Source organism: Glycine soja, chromosome 15 (assembly GCF_004193775.1).
Source record: "Glycine soja cultivar W05 chromosome 15, ASM419377v2, whole genome shotgun sequence".
NCBI lineage: Eukaryota > Viridiplantae > Streptophyta > Magnoliopsida > Fabales > Fabaceae > Glycine > Glycine soja.
In genome coordinates, this window is record NC_041016.1 from 9,933,050 (window position 1) to 9,950,580 (window position 17,531).

Here is a 17,531-nt window from a genome sequence, read left to right on the forward strand (position 1 = left end):
ATAAAGTAACCGTCGGGTTAGGCTATATATGCAACAAAAGTTATTTCTTGCAAATGGAGTCATCAACTACTATTACTAATTTTAATTTAGAATGGTGCAGAAACATTCAACCCACCTTACACGATGGATCAAAGAATAATTCACTTTAATAAAATTATGATTCATTATATATGTGCATAATATTAATAATTAGTTTTTATTAATAAATAGTTTTTTCCTAATACAATGAGAACTTTGTTTAAAATAATCAATCATTAGTTAAAGAGGGTATCACAATTTACATGCAGTATTTTAAGCACTTTTGGAATTATTTTTGATTAAAATTAGAATTTTATATCTGTAACTCATAATAAAAAATTGATATTAATCACTAGATGAATCTCTGCTAGAAATACTATATATGAATTTTGTTCTTAATAAAAAAATATTAGATACACAAATAATGCATTTTTGGTTTTTCGTGGATTGATTAATATGTAAGGATTGCATTATAGTCTTTTTTAGGTATAACATCGGTATTAGAAAACGTAAGAGCTAGACAATCCCTAATTAATTTCCCAATTTTAAACGTAATCTTAGAAACAATTTAACAACTAGACAATTCTGATTTGAGTTGTTTATAATAGAATTACTTTAATCATTTCTTAATTTAGAAGTGGCCTTATAAAATTCAAAATCTAACACAATAATAGGAAGGAAATTCACAACTATTTAAGTAATTTGAACTTTCATTTAAAAAAAATTAAAAATCCTTTCTTCTACCCTACTTATATCAATTTCATTGTTTACATTTATATGATGTATTATATGACACCCGTGACTTGATTGTCTTATAATCTTGTGGTTTTAATGAATCAGGAATATATCTGTCGGGAGATGATCCTCTCAATTCATGTGAAGCAAGTCAATGACGCTGTGGTTCAATTGGTAGTAAGCCTTTTTTTCACTTTTTCTTTTTTAAAAAAAATTCTTATTTCGCTTTGCATTAAAATTATTTTTATTAATTAGTTATGATTTACCATCCTATTAAACCATCAATAATTTCAAAGTAAGAATATATATATATATATATATATATATATATATATATATATATATATATATATAATATGTTTAACTATCTCCTTATATGAAAATGAAAATAATTATTCTCATTCATTAGATTAACATAAAAGGTTAAAATTAAAATATTTTAAACTTAAATTAAAATTTCATTTAATCATAAATTTTTTATAAGATTTATCAAATAAAAAATTAAATATTTAAAAATTTAATTTACAACAAAATTGTTATCACAACCATCACCATCACTATAACTATCACCGTCGCCATCATGACTATTGTCGTCACCACTAACATGATCACCGTTAGTGTTAATACCATCATTGTCATGATCATCATCATGATTATCATCGTCATCACTATCATTGTTGCTACTACTGCTGTCACCATCGTCATGATTGTCACCATGATCATCATCGTTGTCACCAACATGACTGCTATTATGGCCACCACGGCTGCTTATATGATCAATTTGCTAAACAACGCCAGTTAATTATCTCCCCTAGCAAATGTATACTTAAAGATGAGATAAAGCCACAGGAGAGTACCATAACTTGCACCTTATTAGACACGTAGAAAAGGACCCTTAAATTGTCCTAGTAGAATACCAATCATAATTTAGGACAACTATGGTTGAGTTAAGAAACTAATATAGGATTAAAAAAATGTTATGGGATTAATATAAAAATAGAAAATAAGGAAATAAAATACAATTTTCACCTTAACATACTTGTGTGTTATCATTTACCCATTATAAGTTTTCTAGCTCAACTTTTTTATTTTGGTTATAGTGACAACAAATGCTTTAACCGAATGATTTCGCACAAAGTATCAAAGGATTTATCATCATTAATCAGTTCTATGGTCTTTGCTGCTCGTAATCTGGTTGGAAGATTATGAAACCCACGACCATCACCACCAATGCAAGAAATTAGGAGTAAAGTACTATCGATCTTAAGGGTACAGTCTAGGTTTATAAGAAAGAGGATAACTTCTAAATTGGTCAAGATCTTTCACTTTTCTCACTTGATAATTAAAAAAAAACCTTCATCATTAAGTTATCCTATGCATTCATTCATACACTTAACCTTAAGTCATTGGTTTCTCCATTAGGGCTGAAATGTACAACACATTCTTGCGATCAAGTTTGGTTCCAACATGCCACCTCAATCTATTGAATCCAATTCGATCCAACATTGGCACGTAAGTTTTGTTGAGTTGTGACCCAAAGCAAAAGAAATGGTCAAGCCAGAACAGACCACCTGGCCTCAACACCCTGTATACATCATATAGTACAAACTCAAGCATGGTGTCTGGTATCCAATTACTCAAGACATCCATAGAGTGCACAATATCCAGTGTGTTGTCAAAGAAAGGAAACCTTTGGGAGATACTAATATGCATTGGCACCAAACCCCTTGATGCAATGATGTTGTTGAAAGGGCCATCCAAATTCAGTGTGCTTGTGATGATGATCACATTCCTTTCCCTCATCCTTGCAGCAAATGTTCCAGTTTCACCACCAATGTCAAGTCCAACACGAACCGTCCCCATGGCTTTTGTTGCAAGAACTTGGTCTATTCCAAAATCAAGTCCACCATCATCAAAGATCCACTTACTCTTCTCTTCACCTTGCAAATCAAAGCAGTTCTTGCAGTCATAAGAGCCTGGCTTGTTCTTTCTGTCAATGAGACACTGGTAACTTTTGCAAGCATAAGCATCCCAAACAATGCTAGTGTCTGGTGGGGTTGTCCAAAGGCTCTCAGGCAAAGGTGTTGGCTCCACATAATTTGTAGGAGACTTAGGGCGGCATCTCCTACGAGGGAACGGCTCACACCCTTTGAGCATGAGCCTTTGTGCAAGCACATCATCCATAGGGCACTCCCCTCCAATCTCATATGCCATATATTGGGTTAACTCCTCATGAAGCCTCATGCATGATGCACCGGCAGGCAGGTGAATCTCATCTGATCCTATCCTCGGTGAGTACCCAAAAGGGAGCTTGTGAGGGCCAAGTGCAAAACTGAGCTCATCACTCCCTACCTTCAAACTCACTTGATTCTGATCAGCACTGTTGGATTGCTTTTCTTGTTGGCGCGTGAGATCAATGAGCAGTGCCTGGACAAGTAAGTTAGAGGAGTTGAGTCTGTGGTGCAGTTCAGACAAGAGTGAGTGAGTGGCAACAAGTTGAGCTTTGGTGGAGTTGAGTTCCATCAAGATAGAATTCGAGTCACGAGGACTCGTAGAGGAGTGGTACAAAAAACTGATTGGACCAGTGAAGATGTAAATGGTGACAAGGTTGGTGAGTATGACTAGCAAAATAGACTTCAGCTTGTGCTTTTGGCTGTGACCATATGCTTGCAATTTGTTTGAGTATTGTTGGTCATGGGCTTCATTTCCCATGACGGATTAGAAGAGAAAGGAAAAAAAAAAAAAAGAGGTACAAGTGAACAGAGGGGAAATGTTTGTGTAATTTAAGGTTACCATTAAGGAAATTTAATGATATATAGATCCAAGGAGGGATAACAATTCCACGTTCTGTACATGTTTCTAGTGGGAGATGAACATTGGTCATTGTGAAGCGCCGGTGTGGACGTTCAAAGAATGTAATATAATATGCCTTGTGATCTGCACCTTAATGGTAGGGAAATTGTAGCACCTTCAAGTTGAGAATGCCGTTTATTCATAGCTTGCTTGTTACTTGAGCACTATCTGCGGATCTCGCCCACAAGCTCACGTATCTTAAATATATTTTGTCTTGGAAATCCATATCAACCCCACATTACTTGACATTTTTTAGCAATAATTTGGTTGCTCGAGAGATTTGATCGGTAATGTCAGTTTTCTATTATATATTCTTTCTCCTTGATAGAGTTATTGCTTTGAGTTCATTATCAAACCTGAAAGACCAAAGATTTATGAAGAATTAACTGCAATTTGATGTTAGGATGCTCTTAGAAAGGTAAAGAAGAGAAGATTAATTGATGTTATAACAATTTGAAGAATTAGGCAAAAATCCTTTGTGACAAACTATTTATTGCTTATGTATCAATAGCAACTTGATTTAATGGAATAATGGTTGAAGAATCCTCCATTGTTATTGTCAAAATACAAGTGAACGCTACAAAACCCCTCAAGTTTAATGGTTGGATATCACTGTTAATATCTCTGCTAAAATAACTAGAAAGATTCTTGATAAGAAGGAGGAGTTGACCATGGAGTATTTAATATAATCAATGGAAACTGAATTTAAGAGACTTCCATTGTCAACATCCTAACACCCAAAAAAAGGGAGATTGCAACATATATTATAAACCAAAACCGCATGCTGATCTAGCATAAACACTTGTGAAGATTTCAATTACAAGCTACATCTTACTTGAATTGAATGCAAACGCACATAACAACTCCATGAGTTCCAACTTGAGTATGAATTGTCTAGACTAACGTAGTCATTCTCAAGGTCTTACAAGTTAAAACCATCTTAGCAAAAAAATAGGATATGTCTTTATTGCAAATTTCTTGGAAACTTGAGAGAGAAAAGGACTCCCAGATTCTTTGTGATCAGTTAAATATTTCACTTTAAACACAAATTTAATATCATGTGATGTTTTTCTCAAACACTTTGCCTATTTCTTTAATTGAGTAAAAAAATCAGATTATATAATATTATTCTGTTTTTATATTATATGCATAGAGCCAGATTCCTGTTGAATTTCATAAGCGGTTTTGGAGCTGTTAAAAACAATTGAGAGCGGTTTTCCTTGGATTCGGATTCTCTCGAGTTGAAGTGTATCAAGTGAATAGGATATATCTATCTTTAATTTTGAAACTGGGTACGAGATACTTTAATTAAAATCAAAGATAAATACACCCCTACTTTTCACTTAACACAAAACACACCTTTTTACGTGAAAGGATTCAAGTCTCAACCATAACTCTTGTACATAAAATGAGCAGTCACAACAATACCATGTCAGGACAACTTGACAAGTGATACAACAACAGAAGTGATAATGAATGTTACTTTCCAAACGAAGCCGATAAATATAACAAAAGAAGAGATTAATTACTCTACTTCTACCTCAATAAACTTGGCATATTTATATTCATTATTACTTCTACCTTGTATCAAAGGGGGAAAAGAAAATAAACCAGTGGTTATTTATGCCTACGAGAAAAACTAAATGAAATCTAAATACTAACTCTGTGAGGGTGTGCATTGCAGGAAGCCTTTAGCTATGAGGCTCTCCACTGCTTCTCTCACAGCATCTTGAATTGGTGTGAGGACAAGACCCAAGTCCATTAGTCTCTTTGCTGCATCTTTACATGCTGTCAGGCCAGGTTGCGTTTCTTCTGGGAACCTGCAAGTAGTTCGTTTTTGCTCAGAGACTTTGGCAGCCTTTACTTCAAAATATACCCATGAATGATGAATCTAGAAACCAGATAAAGTCATTTAACCCAATAGAAAAGGATGAAATAGTGCGGAGACATGTTGGATACATAGCAACAGGTACCTGTTTCCTCAATGGTCACAATAAGCAAAGCATTTAAAATAATGTGTTATCTTGTTGAGCTCCTCATTACTACTCCAATATGCAAAACTTAAACTGTGCCAAGTTGATACGCCAGCAAATTCCATTATTTGTGTTACCAAAATTCATTCCTTTTCTTGTAGTGAACTGAAATTCTTTTACCTGTATTCTACTTATGTGAGAAAGTAAAGGGCTGACATAAAATGCAATAAGAAAAAGAAAAAAAGGATACTTCACAAATGACAGGCAGTCGATCACAAAGATGGATGGAAGGGGAAAAGGGGACACTGTAACAAAACACAGGTGCATTTTTTAAATCCATCATAATGAAATACATTTTAACTTGTTAATATTTTTCTTCAAGATGCATCAGTGTTTCTTGAAAATGATGCAAGGTAATTTTAAGGAATCACAAGAGTATGGTTTGAATAGTCTACACCCCGTTCAACCCTAACTTCTATTAATATATTCAGCAACCTACTCTATGTGGAGTTGAATCTCACTGGCAACGAGAAGTTCATATCATCAATGAAAAAGTCAAAAGACCCAAGGTCGATTACAATAGTGTTTTCACATTCACATGCCATCTTCCTATCATGTCCCTATTCCCCCTGTGGCAAAACTAATTTCACTACATCCACCCATCTATATTTCTCCACAAACTACACTACATATGACACACAGGAGAAGCATATAGTTCACAGAACACAGCAGCACCAGTAAAGCACCACTATAAAGTATACAATACACAAGGCACACAAACCAAATAGAATTGAAAAGGATTTAGCTCCTGGGTGTAAAAGTGTATAAAGTAAGAAAATAAGAAATTTTTACACTATCAACCAATTAGATATCACCCTACATATGACTTTTAAACCAACAAACCAATCATTACAAAAGTCAACAAACTTACCATACATATTACAGTAAAAAAAACCTTTATTGTGTCAACGCATTCTAGTTAAATTCAAATGAAAGTCACCCTTAAAAACATAATATAACCCAGTGCCAAAAGGTTCCTCGCTATGCAGAAATATGAGGGAGGGTCATTGTACGCAGTCATACCCTTGCATATATACAAAGAGACTGTTTTCGAACTTACAACCAATCGATTATCAAGCGCAACTTTATCACTACGCCAGGACCCGCCTTTAAGAATCACACCTTTATTTGAGTCAAAGTTTCTCTTTAATATATTTTAATAAATAATATATGCACCGATAAAGGTTTTCACACCATTATCCAAGCTTGAACCGCCATGTAGGTTTTTACACCACCTTACAAGTCATGTTAGAGAAAGCAATATCAAAATTGATTTCTGATTGGTTAACCGTATAAAATTCTACCCTTTAGCTCACATTATATTCGTCATTTGGAACACTAATTTAACTTAAATTAAGAGGAAAAAAATCAAACCTGTGAATAGGGAATTCGGGGTACAATTCAGAGACCATGGCAGCAAAACTAGAAAACTGGTAGATACCATTGGTGCAGAGGTATCTACCAGCAGCAGTGGGGGTTTCATATAACAAAACATTAGCTTTAGCAACGTCCTTCACATGCACCGCACCCAACCAGTGATACTCCTGCGTCTCCCTCGACCCCATCATCAGCTCCCGCAGCACGGCGGAGCTCGCGTTGAGATCCGGCTGCAGAAGCGGCCCTAAACACGTCGCCGGGAGAACCGCCACAACTTCCACGCCGTCGAACGCCCACGCCGCCCTCTCCGCCTCCGTCTTCGCCACCGGGTACCACTTCCCCCTTCCCTTACAGTACTCCACGTCCGTCCACGACGCCTCGTCCGCGGCCCGCCCCGCCGGCCACCCCGGGTTCGGCACCATCGCGGAGATCGAGGAGGTGAGCACCACGCGCCGCACGCCCACGCGCCTTGCGGCGGTTAGGACGTTCAGGGTGCCCTGAACCGCGGGTTCGAGAAGGTCTCTTTGGGGGTCTGTGGGGTCCTCGAGGGTGCAGGGGGAGGCCACGTGGAAGACGCCGGAGCAGGCGGTGATGGCGCGGGAGAGGGCGGCGGCGTCGAGGAGGTCGGCGGGGAAGAGGGTGAGGCGGCTGGCGGCGGAGGGGTGGAGGTTGAAGAGGTGGGAGGCGTCGGAGCCGGGGAAGATGGTGGCGTGGATGGTGTAGCGTGGGTTCTCCTTCTCCAAGAGGGTTCGGACCAGCCACGAACCGATGAAACCGTTGGCGCCGGTAACGCACACTACCTCATCGTGAGGGATTTCGTTAGCCATTGGAAATGGAAATGGTTTTTCTATCAAACGGATTGATCCCTACGCCACCGTTGATGAAGAAGACGCTGCCTCTCAACTCTCATCTCAAGCTACAATGTAATACCATGAAATGAAAGTTAACTTTTCACTTTTTATTTTCATTTATTTTTACTTCAACTGAAAATTTTAATTCATTTGAAAGAAAGAAAAAACTTGCATAAATGACAAATGTTACCAAAAAGTATCATTGTTTTCATTAGATGTGATAATAAATTCATTCATAAAAAATATAAAATATAAAATTAATTTTTTAATGTATAAATCATATAATAATTTAGTTTCATAATTAAATATGTGAGATTATTTTATTATTAATTTATAATATTTAAGGATAAATTTGATAATTAGTTATAATTTTTAATAATTAATTTAACATTAAATTACATAATTTAATAACTATTTTATTATTAATTTATCATCCTTTTTATCTACTTAGAAATTAAATTTATATTTTTTTATCAACTCCACATAGCTTCGGAACTAATTTATCTAATTTTTTTATTAAGGCCACAATCGTATACCTCTATCTGTGCAACTGCAAACACAATCTTTATCATCTTTGATTACTCCTTCGTTTTGTGGCACTCCTTTATTTACTTTCGCATCAATCGGGTTAAGATTATACAATGACAAAAATAACAACTTTAAAGATAACTCATAATAAAGTTTTTATTTATTCATGTTTTGAAAAGCATGACTCACCCTATCAAGAGGTTCCCATTCTCGCATCAAGAAAAGGAGGAAGAAAAGTTCTTCAAAATTAACGTGTGAGTTGTCACAAAACCAAGTGGTCTAATGTTGCATATTTTCTTGTGGAAGAAAGGAGTGAAACACAATGTAACGCTAACAAGTAACTCCAAAAAATTAAATAAATATGTTCCGATATAAGTTTTTTCTAAAGGTTGAGACGATATAGTCAAAACATTCAAGTGTGTGATTTACTAGTTTCTTTAGTCACATTAGGTCTTTATGATTTCGTTTCTCCGATCCTCGGGTTTCAGTATCATGAGTAGACTCCTCTCCCCTGGTCCTTTGAGGTGTTGCTATTGTGCAAGATCGAATTTTACAACTGTTTAATCCAGATCAGGTCAATATGATCGAGTCACTCCTGAATCTGACTCGGAGGTTACAATAACAATGTCTAATGATCATGAATTGAAGAATAAGAAGGTCAAAGGATTCTATAGAAGAATTAAAAGGTAACCCTAGAAACCCATGAAAAACTGGTGTTAGTTCAAGAATTTCAAGAACCAATTGGGTGACATTATATAATAAGGCTAGGCTTAGAGGATTGATTAAGTGAGAGTTAGCCTTGCTACAAGAGATAAAAATGTCTTCTAATTGGATAATAAGGCATGGCTTGAAACACTAAAGTAGTTTATACTCCAATGCATATTTCAAGAAAAAATAAATTATAGTTTTAGCTTGATTGACTCTTTGTCTAGAACTAGAGTATAACTCATAACATCAACTTGATTCAGAGATTATAGCTTTGACAAATAAGATAAGATCATCAACAAAGCAAAGATGGATAATTAAGGGCGTCGTCCTTCACAAGCTTTAACATACTCCAAACCTTATTTTCTGTTACAAGGATAATAAGATGAGAGATACATTCCATGTACAAACAAAAGATAAGAAAATAAAGGGTCTTCCTATTTGATGCCTCTTAAAGGACGAAAATTTTCAAACATCTTTCTTTTCCAAAGCATTCTCAATATAACTGAAGAAATATAATGTCAAATTAGATTAACTAAAGAACGAGAAAAACCAATTCGAAGGGAAGCTCCAATGTTACTAAGAACTTTTGAGAAGTATTCATGTGTCATTCAAACTGCTTTAAAATGAACGACCTATGAAGATTATGAAGCTTGTCATGAGCTTAACAAACAAAAAGAGGATACATTTTTTTCATAATGACTTTTTTAAGCACATTAGAAGACGACGGTAGAATATTACAATTATCATGTATAAAATTATTGAACAAATTAAGTTTCATTTATATTGAAATTTAGGGGAGGTAGTGTCTATGAGGTGTAACATTAGTATTATCGAGCGTGTTTACGAATTTATATTTTTTTTCATCAAAGAAAAATGAAGTAAAAAATCTATCGGATATTTTGGATCCATATCGTTAACTAATAAACAATAGAATAATCAACTTTCTTTTTTATTTTTTTAAATCTATCGGATCATATGATGAATTAATTGTAATTTGTTCAATTCTCAAATTTATTTAGTTTTTTCTCAAACCAACCCAATGACCTAATCAATAATTTTTTAAGTTTCACATTAGTACATTTTAAATTTTAGTACTTGATGTTTCTTCTAATTTTGTCTTTGTTTCTTTTTTATTCATTTTGATCTTCTTATAATGTTTTTAATTGTCTTAGTTTGATCATATTTATCATGTAATTTTTTTTATCATATATTGGATAAAAAAATTAAAGAGATATATAGAGTGATAATTATAGAAAAACTAAATATTAAATAACATAAATAATCAGATAACAAGAACAATAAAAACTTGTAAAAATACAATATTTTTGGAAATTACTATTAACAATCTCTTTATTATTTATACACTCCTTTTCCGTTATTTTTGATTTTTTTTCCCCCTAAACTCCCCTCATCTTTCTCCCTCCCGTACTCCTTCCTGGAAAAACACACCCTCCCCTTCCCGAAAAAAACATACTTCCACATGTGCTTGGCGGTGACTGTTCGATGTTGTCGGAGATGGCGAGCACGATCATCATTCATCAATGCTAGGGTGAGCTTGCTTTTTCCACGGTGGTTACCAGCATATATTGGTGGTTTTGATCCGAGGCAAGATCGTAGGGTAAGTGGGTAACCACACTGTTTGGTTGAACTCAGGATATATGAGAAGGAGTGTGATGTTTCTTTCCAAAAGAGGTATAGCATTTACTGGGGTAATTTAGAAAAGAAATTTTTAAAAAAATGAAATTGGGAGTGTAAATAGTAAATGCCCTGAAATTTTAGCCTGCAAAGACAAAGCTCTCTCTCACAATTCACAAACCAACCGAAAGAGAAAAAACCTCATTTTTCATATTTTTTGTCCCAAACGAAAACCCTTACTTTGTGTTTTGTTGTTCGAAAAGAAATCAAGGTCTTTGTTTTGATTCCTTCGTGCTTGCTTCTGGAATCTCAACAACACCTTTTGCTCTCTCTTGGCTGGATCAGTCGCCGTTACTCAAGGTATTTCATTCTCACTCCTTAATTTAATGTGTAACGTAGTTGTTCTTTCTCGGATGCAATTTATTGGTTGCATTACCAGTTACCAATAGCTTTACTTTCCATGTGTTAAGGGGGTCTAACTCAGTTGGCTGAATAGTGTGCGTGAATTATTGTAAATACTGACACTGTCTTGGATTCTTATAGAAAAAAAAAAAAAAGTTCCCATGTAACGGTTTATAAGTTCCAAATTAGATTTTGGTGGGGTTCATAAAGAGCAGAAGAAGAAACTAATGATTTGTGATTACATAAATACACGTGATTCACTTCACATCTCAGACTAAAGTAGTTTTCCGAAGCTCCTTGAGAGCTGGCCTTTGCCAACAAACACATTTTCTGGGTTAATATTTACTGACGGGCTATTGATTTTCTTACTCCTAATTGTCTGAGCTCATTTTCTCATATGCTAGAATCATTGGTTAGGTATATACAATAAAGTTTAATTGGTTTAGGTATAATGAATTTGTTCTATAGCATAAAGTGGTTTTCCTTCAAGGTGAACATTATTCTTATGTTTGGTGTGCTTATGCAGAAGACATATATCTCTCATATGATCTTAATATCTATGTTCTTTTGGTATATAATGCAATGCATTTAAAATTTCAAATCATATAAATATTTATATAATAAAAAAATGTACATATTGAATTTGACCTGTGCAATACTCAGGCTAAAAACTAGTTAAGTATCATATTACAAACACGATCACATTATTAAAAAAAAAGTTAATAACAAACATAGTCAATCGCACATGATAGCGCTGTGATCGCGGGGTAGCGGAGCGGAGTGGCCCCTTATCGCTCCTAAGACACTCGTCACGGCACTATTAGCCGGGCAAATCGCAGAGAATTGCAGCGATTTGTGGGTTTTGCAGCTACTACTTCGTTTGCATCGTTGACGGACAAGGCTCTACGACATTCGTTGTTGCTGGACAAGGCCTTGCAACCTTCACCGTCACCGGCAACAGCTTCTGCGGCCTCCATCTTGCTTTTGCTGACCTTTCAAGCACCCAATCTGCTTTGTCTTCCTCTTCCATAGAGGCAGTGCATGCTAACAGTGGGCTGGGTCTTAGGGTTTCATTTCAGGGTGTTCCTTTTTTTTTTTCTTTTGTCTGTTTTGATTTTTTGGGCCTCAATTTGAGTCCATTAGCTTTCTTTTCCTTATGTAAAACATAACATACAGCTTTTTTTTTTTTGCTGAAGAAACATAACATACAACCAAGGTGATGGACAAGGTTGTGGAGGAGGCTGAAAAAGTGAAGAAGGAATGGGATGAAACATACAAGAAAACGCAAGAGCACATTGAGGCAATTGCAGAGTATGGAAAACCAGGAAGAGCAAAAGAGGAGAAAAATTCTCTCGCCAGATTGAATGGGATTGCTCAAGATGGCTTGGCTCTCCTTTCTTCCTTCCTCTTCACCCTCGATCTTCTTGCTCCTCAATTGCCCTCTGAGCCAGAGGTCCAATCCACACGTGCCTTGCTTCAATCTTGGAAAACACTAACTCAAAAGTACACCCACTATCTCTCCACTTTTGCTCTTAAATGGAAATTAAAATCCTATTTGTTTGCTTGTTATAATTGGATTGAATAGCACATTGATTTATAATAGTGGTGAATTATGAGTTTTATTATGTTTGCAATTTCTATAGATAGTGCATTTTTTTTAAACAGTTTGCGGTTAAATCTGCGGAATGCCAATCTCCAAGCGAAGGCTAACTTGAGGAAAGCTGCTCAGGAGGAGGCAATATACTTACTTTCTTATTTAACTTTTTGTGATGTTATTTGGATTATATTCTAATCAATGACCACCCTGCTGAATTTAAGCCAGTGTTGCAGAAGATTATATTAACAGCAAACCTGTTATATTGTGAATGTGATCATGGACTTGTGTGATTTGTGTTTCTTTAATGTGACTTATTCTATTTCTATATGCTGCAGAGAGAACTACTTCTGGGTGGCGGAGAAGAGTCCACAGTTCGCAGACGCAATTTACAGTATGACCTTTATGTCTCATTTGGCTGGGTTCAAATTATGCTTTTCATTTTTTTTTAATTTATCACTTAGTGCTATTTCATTGGAAAAATCAGTTGGCATGATGCCAGGATGAAGTATTTTTGTCCTTTAATTTGTGATCTTCCAGGACAAAAGCTGGAATGACATCTGCTGCAGAGAGCATCACGGAAAGCCTTCGTCGTACTCGTCAATTGATGGTTCAGGTCTGTAGTTAGGTCTCTTTCTTTTCTAAACTTATATTTTATTGTGCTCTTTCTTTGATGTGTTGATTATCATACTCATTGTATCTCTGCTTTGATTAGGAGGTTGAAAGAAACACAAGCACACTTATGACTCTTGGTAGGTACTTTTTCCTCCCTCTCTCCATGTCTGCATTGATGATGGATTTTTTTATCTTTCTATTTGTACTTTAATTTCATATGGTATTACATCATGTTTCTTTTTGGTGTATGCGAAATTTATCTGAAAGACTAATAAAAATGTATAAAATAATTTTAAGCTGGCCAAATAAGTCAGTTAGATTGGAAGAAAGAGGGTTGTAGGTAATGGGTTTCAAATTAACTTTCAGCTATTACATTTATAGCTTCTGGCTGCTCCATGTCATAATTTTAAAGCACTCTTTTCTTTTGAAATGAATCTTTTTGTCCACCCCACAATATTACAAGGCCCTCAAAGCTATCTATGTTTCATAAGCTTAAAAAAAATTTGATGAGATTAATTCTTCATATGAAATTTTCACATTCTCTTTCTATCACTAGCAAAATGTAATGCAGTGAAAAGAAAATATCTGTTAATAATTTGAAAGATTTGATTAAAACCAAGATTATGCTTGGCTTGCTTGAATTAACATAATATGAACAGAGTGCTATGGTAAAACTGATACAGACCAGAAAAATATTGATATTAGGAGATTATATTAACATCAAATTGTGAAAATCAAAGTATATTAGTAGAAAATGAAATCAAGCAGAATATCAAAGAAAAAAAGAATAGGAAGATCACAAGAAGCAGCAGATGGATGCCTACTTGCTGCCCAAGCCTAAGGCCGATTCCATAAACTCCCCTCCTTTTCCCAAAGTTACATAGCTGCCCTCATTGTAAACACTCCCCATCTTTGATTACTTTTGGGCCACACTCAATTTCCATTTAGCATAACTGCCTCTCCTCCTTAGTGTTCATGTGTCCCTCATCCCTTTTTTATGGAATTTGCCTTCAATAATATGTTGGGGTCATGACTTAACTGTTGCACTTTTATTAACATCATTCACTGTGGTCTCCTGAATCTTATCAGAAACTTTTCAAGTTTCTCACCCTTCCTCCTGTTTGGGCTTGACCTTTGAATGGTGGTTGGCCAATTTTTTATTTATTTCAAGGGCATGGTGTCTTACTCTGATGATGCTAACTTTTATGTGTGTAATGTGCATTTATTTTTTCCTTTAGCATTTATTTTTTCCTTTCATTGGATTCTCTTTTTTATGGCCCCCTTTCCCCACCTTGTCCCTCAAAAAGATTAAGAAGAATGAATGAACCAAAATAAGATCTAAGAATAGAATCCTGCCAGCCACAACCCAAGTTCAGTAACTATGAGAACACTCTTGAAGCTGAATATTGAAGAAAATAAAGTTGAAAAATCTTGCAGCCTGTTAAACTTCTATGACATCAATTAGGCTGAACTTGTTAAGGTATTGACGGATTTGAAGAATTTTATATGTAGAAAGTGTAATCAATCAGCCTAAAATTTAGAGCTATAATGCATAATATACTATGATGTTTTTAATTATAGTGAACTGAAGCTTAAAGATATTATAGTTTGGATTTGAATATGTTGGAATTAAATGGTCAGGCTTTCTATGCAGGTGGTTTTGATGAGGATAATAATTTGCTTTTTAATTTCACAAGGTAAAACACTCCTTTAAGGGATCATTTGGGATTGAAATATGGAGTAAAGAAAAATGTATAATATGTGAAAGTAAGGAGTTAAAAGTTAGAACAAAGGGATAAAAGATAACATTCTTTTTCCTCAAAAATCAAGGGAAAGAAAAAAGAGGTTGAACATTTAAGTTGTATTTCCCAAATTTTGACAAGCTCAAAATGGATGCTTGTAGGGAGTTTGAGGGATTCTTATTGATCCTTATATAAATTACACAAAAAATTGTTAAAAACCTTTACTTTCTTTCACCTTCCTTTCACTCCATCCAAAAATAGGCTTGAGCTTTTTTATGGTTTGGCATAGGTTAGGTTTGATTCTTGTTTGAGGACATTTTATATGGTTCCAACAACATTAGTAACTTTACATATTTTCCTATTAACATGTAAAGGGTTCCTCTGGGCCATTAAGAACATAGTAGAGAACAAGAGGGTGTCAGGCTAACCTGTGATCTGGTTCAAATTTTTAAAATTTGGAGCCAAGTATTTTAATCAGTTTTGACCACTAATAAGTAATAACTAAGTCCTGATTTTTTTAAGTCTACCAAATAACAATGACATAGTAATACAGGTTTCAAATTTGAATTACCTATAGCTCCTTAAGTGTAGTAGATTATAGACTGCATTATAGCTTTATCTTTAGGAATCTGACTTTGTGCAATTTTAGCTTCAGCTGGTTCTTTTACCTTCCCTTTGATGCATAATGTAAAGAAGCTTCTCTGTTCATTGTGATAGAGTTCTTGTTAAAACTTTAGTTCAATGATATCGGTTTGACTTTTGACTTGATGAACTGATATACTGAAATTGTTTCCATTAATATGATTGTGAGGAGTGTGAAATAATAACTTTGTTTTGCAAAATTGTTTTGATGTATAGATGAGTCAACTGGGGTGTTAAAAAAGGCTGAAAGTGAATATAAAGGGCACCGCTCGTTGTTGATGAGAACACGAAATCTCCTCTCCACAATGCAACGTCAAGATGTCATAGACAGGTACGGAAAGGAAAAATAAATAAATGGATTTTATACACCACCCAGTTTGCCCTTCCTGAAAGCTAACGAAATTCAACTTTTATTTGAATAGGGTAATAATCGGGGTTGGGTTTTTGTTGTTCTCCCTTGCTGTTCTTTATGTTGTTTACAAGCGAATCGGACTACTTACGTTGCAGAGAAAGGTAACTGAGGCCATAAAAGCCGGTATGGTGGGACAGGCAGAGCTAAGACCCCAAGCTGTTGCAGATGACTTGAATCTTCATCAAGTCAGAGGCGACTGTGTTCATAATGCAGAGGCTCCTTTAGAACAAAGAATACATGATGAACTATGATGCATTTCTAAGCAATACTATCATGTTGTCTGTGTTTATTTTCATCAAGAGAGATCATATATTTCATAACACAACTTCAGCATCCTCCTAATTGCTTTAAAAGTGACAAAAGTAAAAGTATTTGCTATCTTGAGAGTTCGAAAAGTATTTACTACTAACTTTTTGAGAAGTAATTTGGAGGATTATTGGCTGATCTGTTATAATGAATTAAAAATTATTTCTGTAGTTGATTACAAGCCTTTCAACATGAGCAAGCTAATAATTCTTGACGAGCTGTCTCTGGCTGCTTTTTCGTTGTACCAATGCTTGTCTCCTACACATCAACTGTATTTAAGATCTGAAACTGACATGAGAATTTACAAGGTCATTATATAAATTACATTGGCGCCACAATAATTTCGAGATATTTATCAAAATAAATAAAGTTGTAATGCAAATGGAGTTCACATGCTATGAATCCGTTATCATAAACTCCAAAGCCATGATTACAACATAAAGAGATGTTATTAAAATTGAAATAAATAAAATTTGAGGCTTAGGTCCTCGTGCACATAAACTTGCATGATGATTTACAGCTCTCTCTCCCACTTTGAGTCTTGTGGTAATTTGAGGTAAATATTGGATCCAACTCAGCAACTACTAGTAAGCTTTCTCTCAAAAGAAAAAAAAAAAACCACTAGTAAGCTTTATTTTCTAGTGAAGCAACTGCTATAGTCTTGGGTTTTGGAGAAATTGTCAGGTGTGCCATTAAATTAAGAGTTGCGTCGATTATCCTTACCTTTTTTATATAAAAAAATATTCCATTTAATTTTGATTAAAATATATATTATTTCACGACAAAAAAAATACTCGTGTAGATTCTATTTATACAAATTTGCTAGATTAAGAAAATTAAGAATAGACAAATTATAATGTGACATAAATATTTCTATGATTGCTTGAAGTAAAATAGCAAAAATTAGTTTAAATTGTTTTTATATAATTCAAGTATAAAATTGATATATTTTTCTATAAAAGTGTCAACTTTTATTTGTCATACTTTTACACAATTTTTCATGATGTGATATAATTGATAAATAATCTTATACTTTAAGTATAAAATTAGAGATTGAATTCCCAAATATAAAAATAATAT

General features: G+C 34.7%; 3 protein-coding genes across 5 annotated transcripts; 1 reads left to right on the forward strand and 2 right to left on the reverse strand.

Moving 5' to 3' along the window:
- Nucleotides 1-2,145: 2,145 nt before the first annotated feature.
- On the reverse strand, nucleotides 2,146-4,263 carry LOC114387595. The gene has a single exon (XM_028347796.1). The coding sequence runs from the start codon at nucleotides 3,463-3,465 to the stop codon at nucleotides 2,152-2,154; it is 1,314 nt and encodes a 437-aa protein (XP_028203597.1). The 5' UTR covers nucleotides 3,466-4,263; the 3' UTR covers nucleotides 2,146-2,151.
- Nucleotides 4,264-4,942: 679 nt separating this feature from the next.
- LOC114387367 (cinnamoyl-CoA reductase 1) lies at nucleotides 4,943-7,959 on the reverse strand. The gene is made up of 2 exons (XM_028347541.1): nucleotides 7,014-7,959; nucleotides 4,943-5,426 (listed from the first exon to the last, which is right to left on the reverse strand). The coding sequence occupies exons 1-2, from the start codon at nucleotides 7,841-7,843 to the stop codon at nucleotides 5,264-5,266; spliced, it is 993 nt and encodes a 330-aa protein (XP_028203342.1). The 5' UTR covers nucleotides 7,844-7,959; the 3' UTR covers nucleotides 4,943-5,263.
- Nucleotides 7,960-10,561: 2,602 nt separating this feature from the next.
- LOC114387368 lies at nucleotides 10,562-16,699 on the forward strand. 3 transcript variants are annotated; one of them, XM_028347544.1, is made up of 8 exons: nucleotides 10,562-11,098; nucleotides 12,337-12,643; nucleotides 12,806-12,875; nucleotides 13,073-13,128; nucleotides 13,275-13,350; nucleotides 13,450-13,486; nucleotides 15,950-16,064; nucleotides 16,241-16,380. In XM_028347544.1, exons 2-8 carry the CDS (start codon nucleotides 12,360-12,362, stop codon nucleotides 16,248-16,250), a joined length of 648 nt encoding a protein of 215 aa, XP_028203345.1. In that variant the 5' UTR covers nucleotides 10,562-11,098; nucleotides 12,337-12,359; the 3' UTR covers nucleotides 16,251-16,380. The 3 variants fall into 3 exon arrangements, with proteins under 3 accessions (XP_028203345.1, XP_028203343.1, XP_028203344.1); XM_028347542.1 differs by having other exon boundaries at nucleotides 10,574-11,098; nucleotides 16,156-16,699; XM_028347543.1 differs by lacking the exon at nucleotides 10,562-11,098 and having other exon boundaries at nucleotides 12,317-12,643; nucleotides 16,156-16,699.
- Nucleotides 16,700-17,531: the final 832 nt, after the last annotated feature.

Excerpts from the sequence above, each read along its gene's own strand:
- LOC114387595 (XM_028347796.1), bottom strand. The coding sequence starts at position 3,465 with ATGGGAAATGAAGCCCATGACCAACAATACTCAAACAAATTGCAAGCA.
- LOC114387367 (XM_028347541.1), bottom strand. The coding sequence starts at position 7,843 with ATGGCTAACGAAATCCCTCACGATGAGGTAGTGTGCGTTACCGGCGCC. Across the intron at positions 5,427-7,013 it reads CCCGAATTCCCTATTCACAG|GTTCCCAGAAGAAACGCAAC; the intron begins GTTTGATTTTTT and ends AACTACTTGCAG.
- LOC114387368 (XM_028347542.1), top strand. The coding sequence starts at position 12,360 with ATGGACAAGGTTGTGGAGGAGGCTGAAAAAGTGAAGAAGGAATGGGAT. Across the intron at positions 12,876-13,072 it reads GGAAAGCTGCTCAGGAGGAG|AGAGAACTACTTCTGGGTGG; the intron begins GCAATATACTTA and ends TATATGCTGCAG. Across the intron at positions 13,487-15,949 it reads AAGCACACTTATGACTCTTG|ATGAGTCAACTGGGGTGTTA; the intron begins GTAGGTACTTTT and ends TTTGATGTATAG.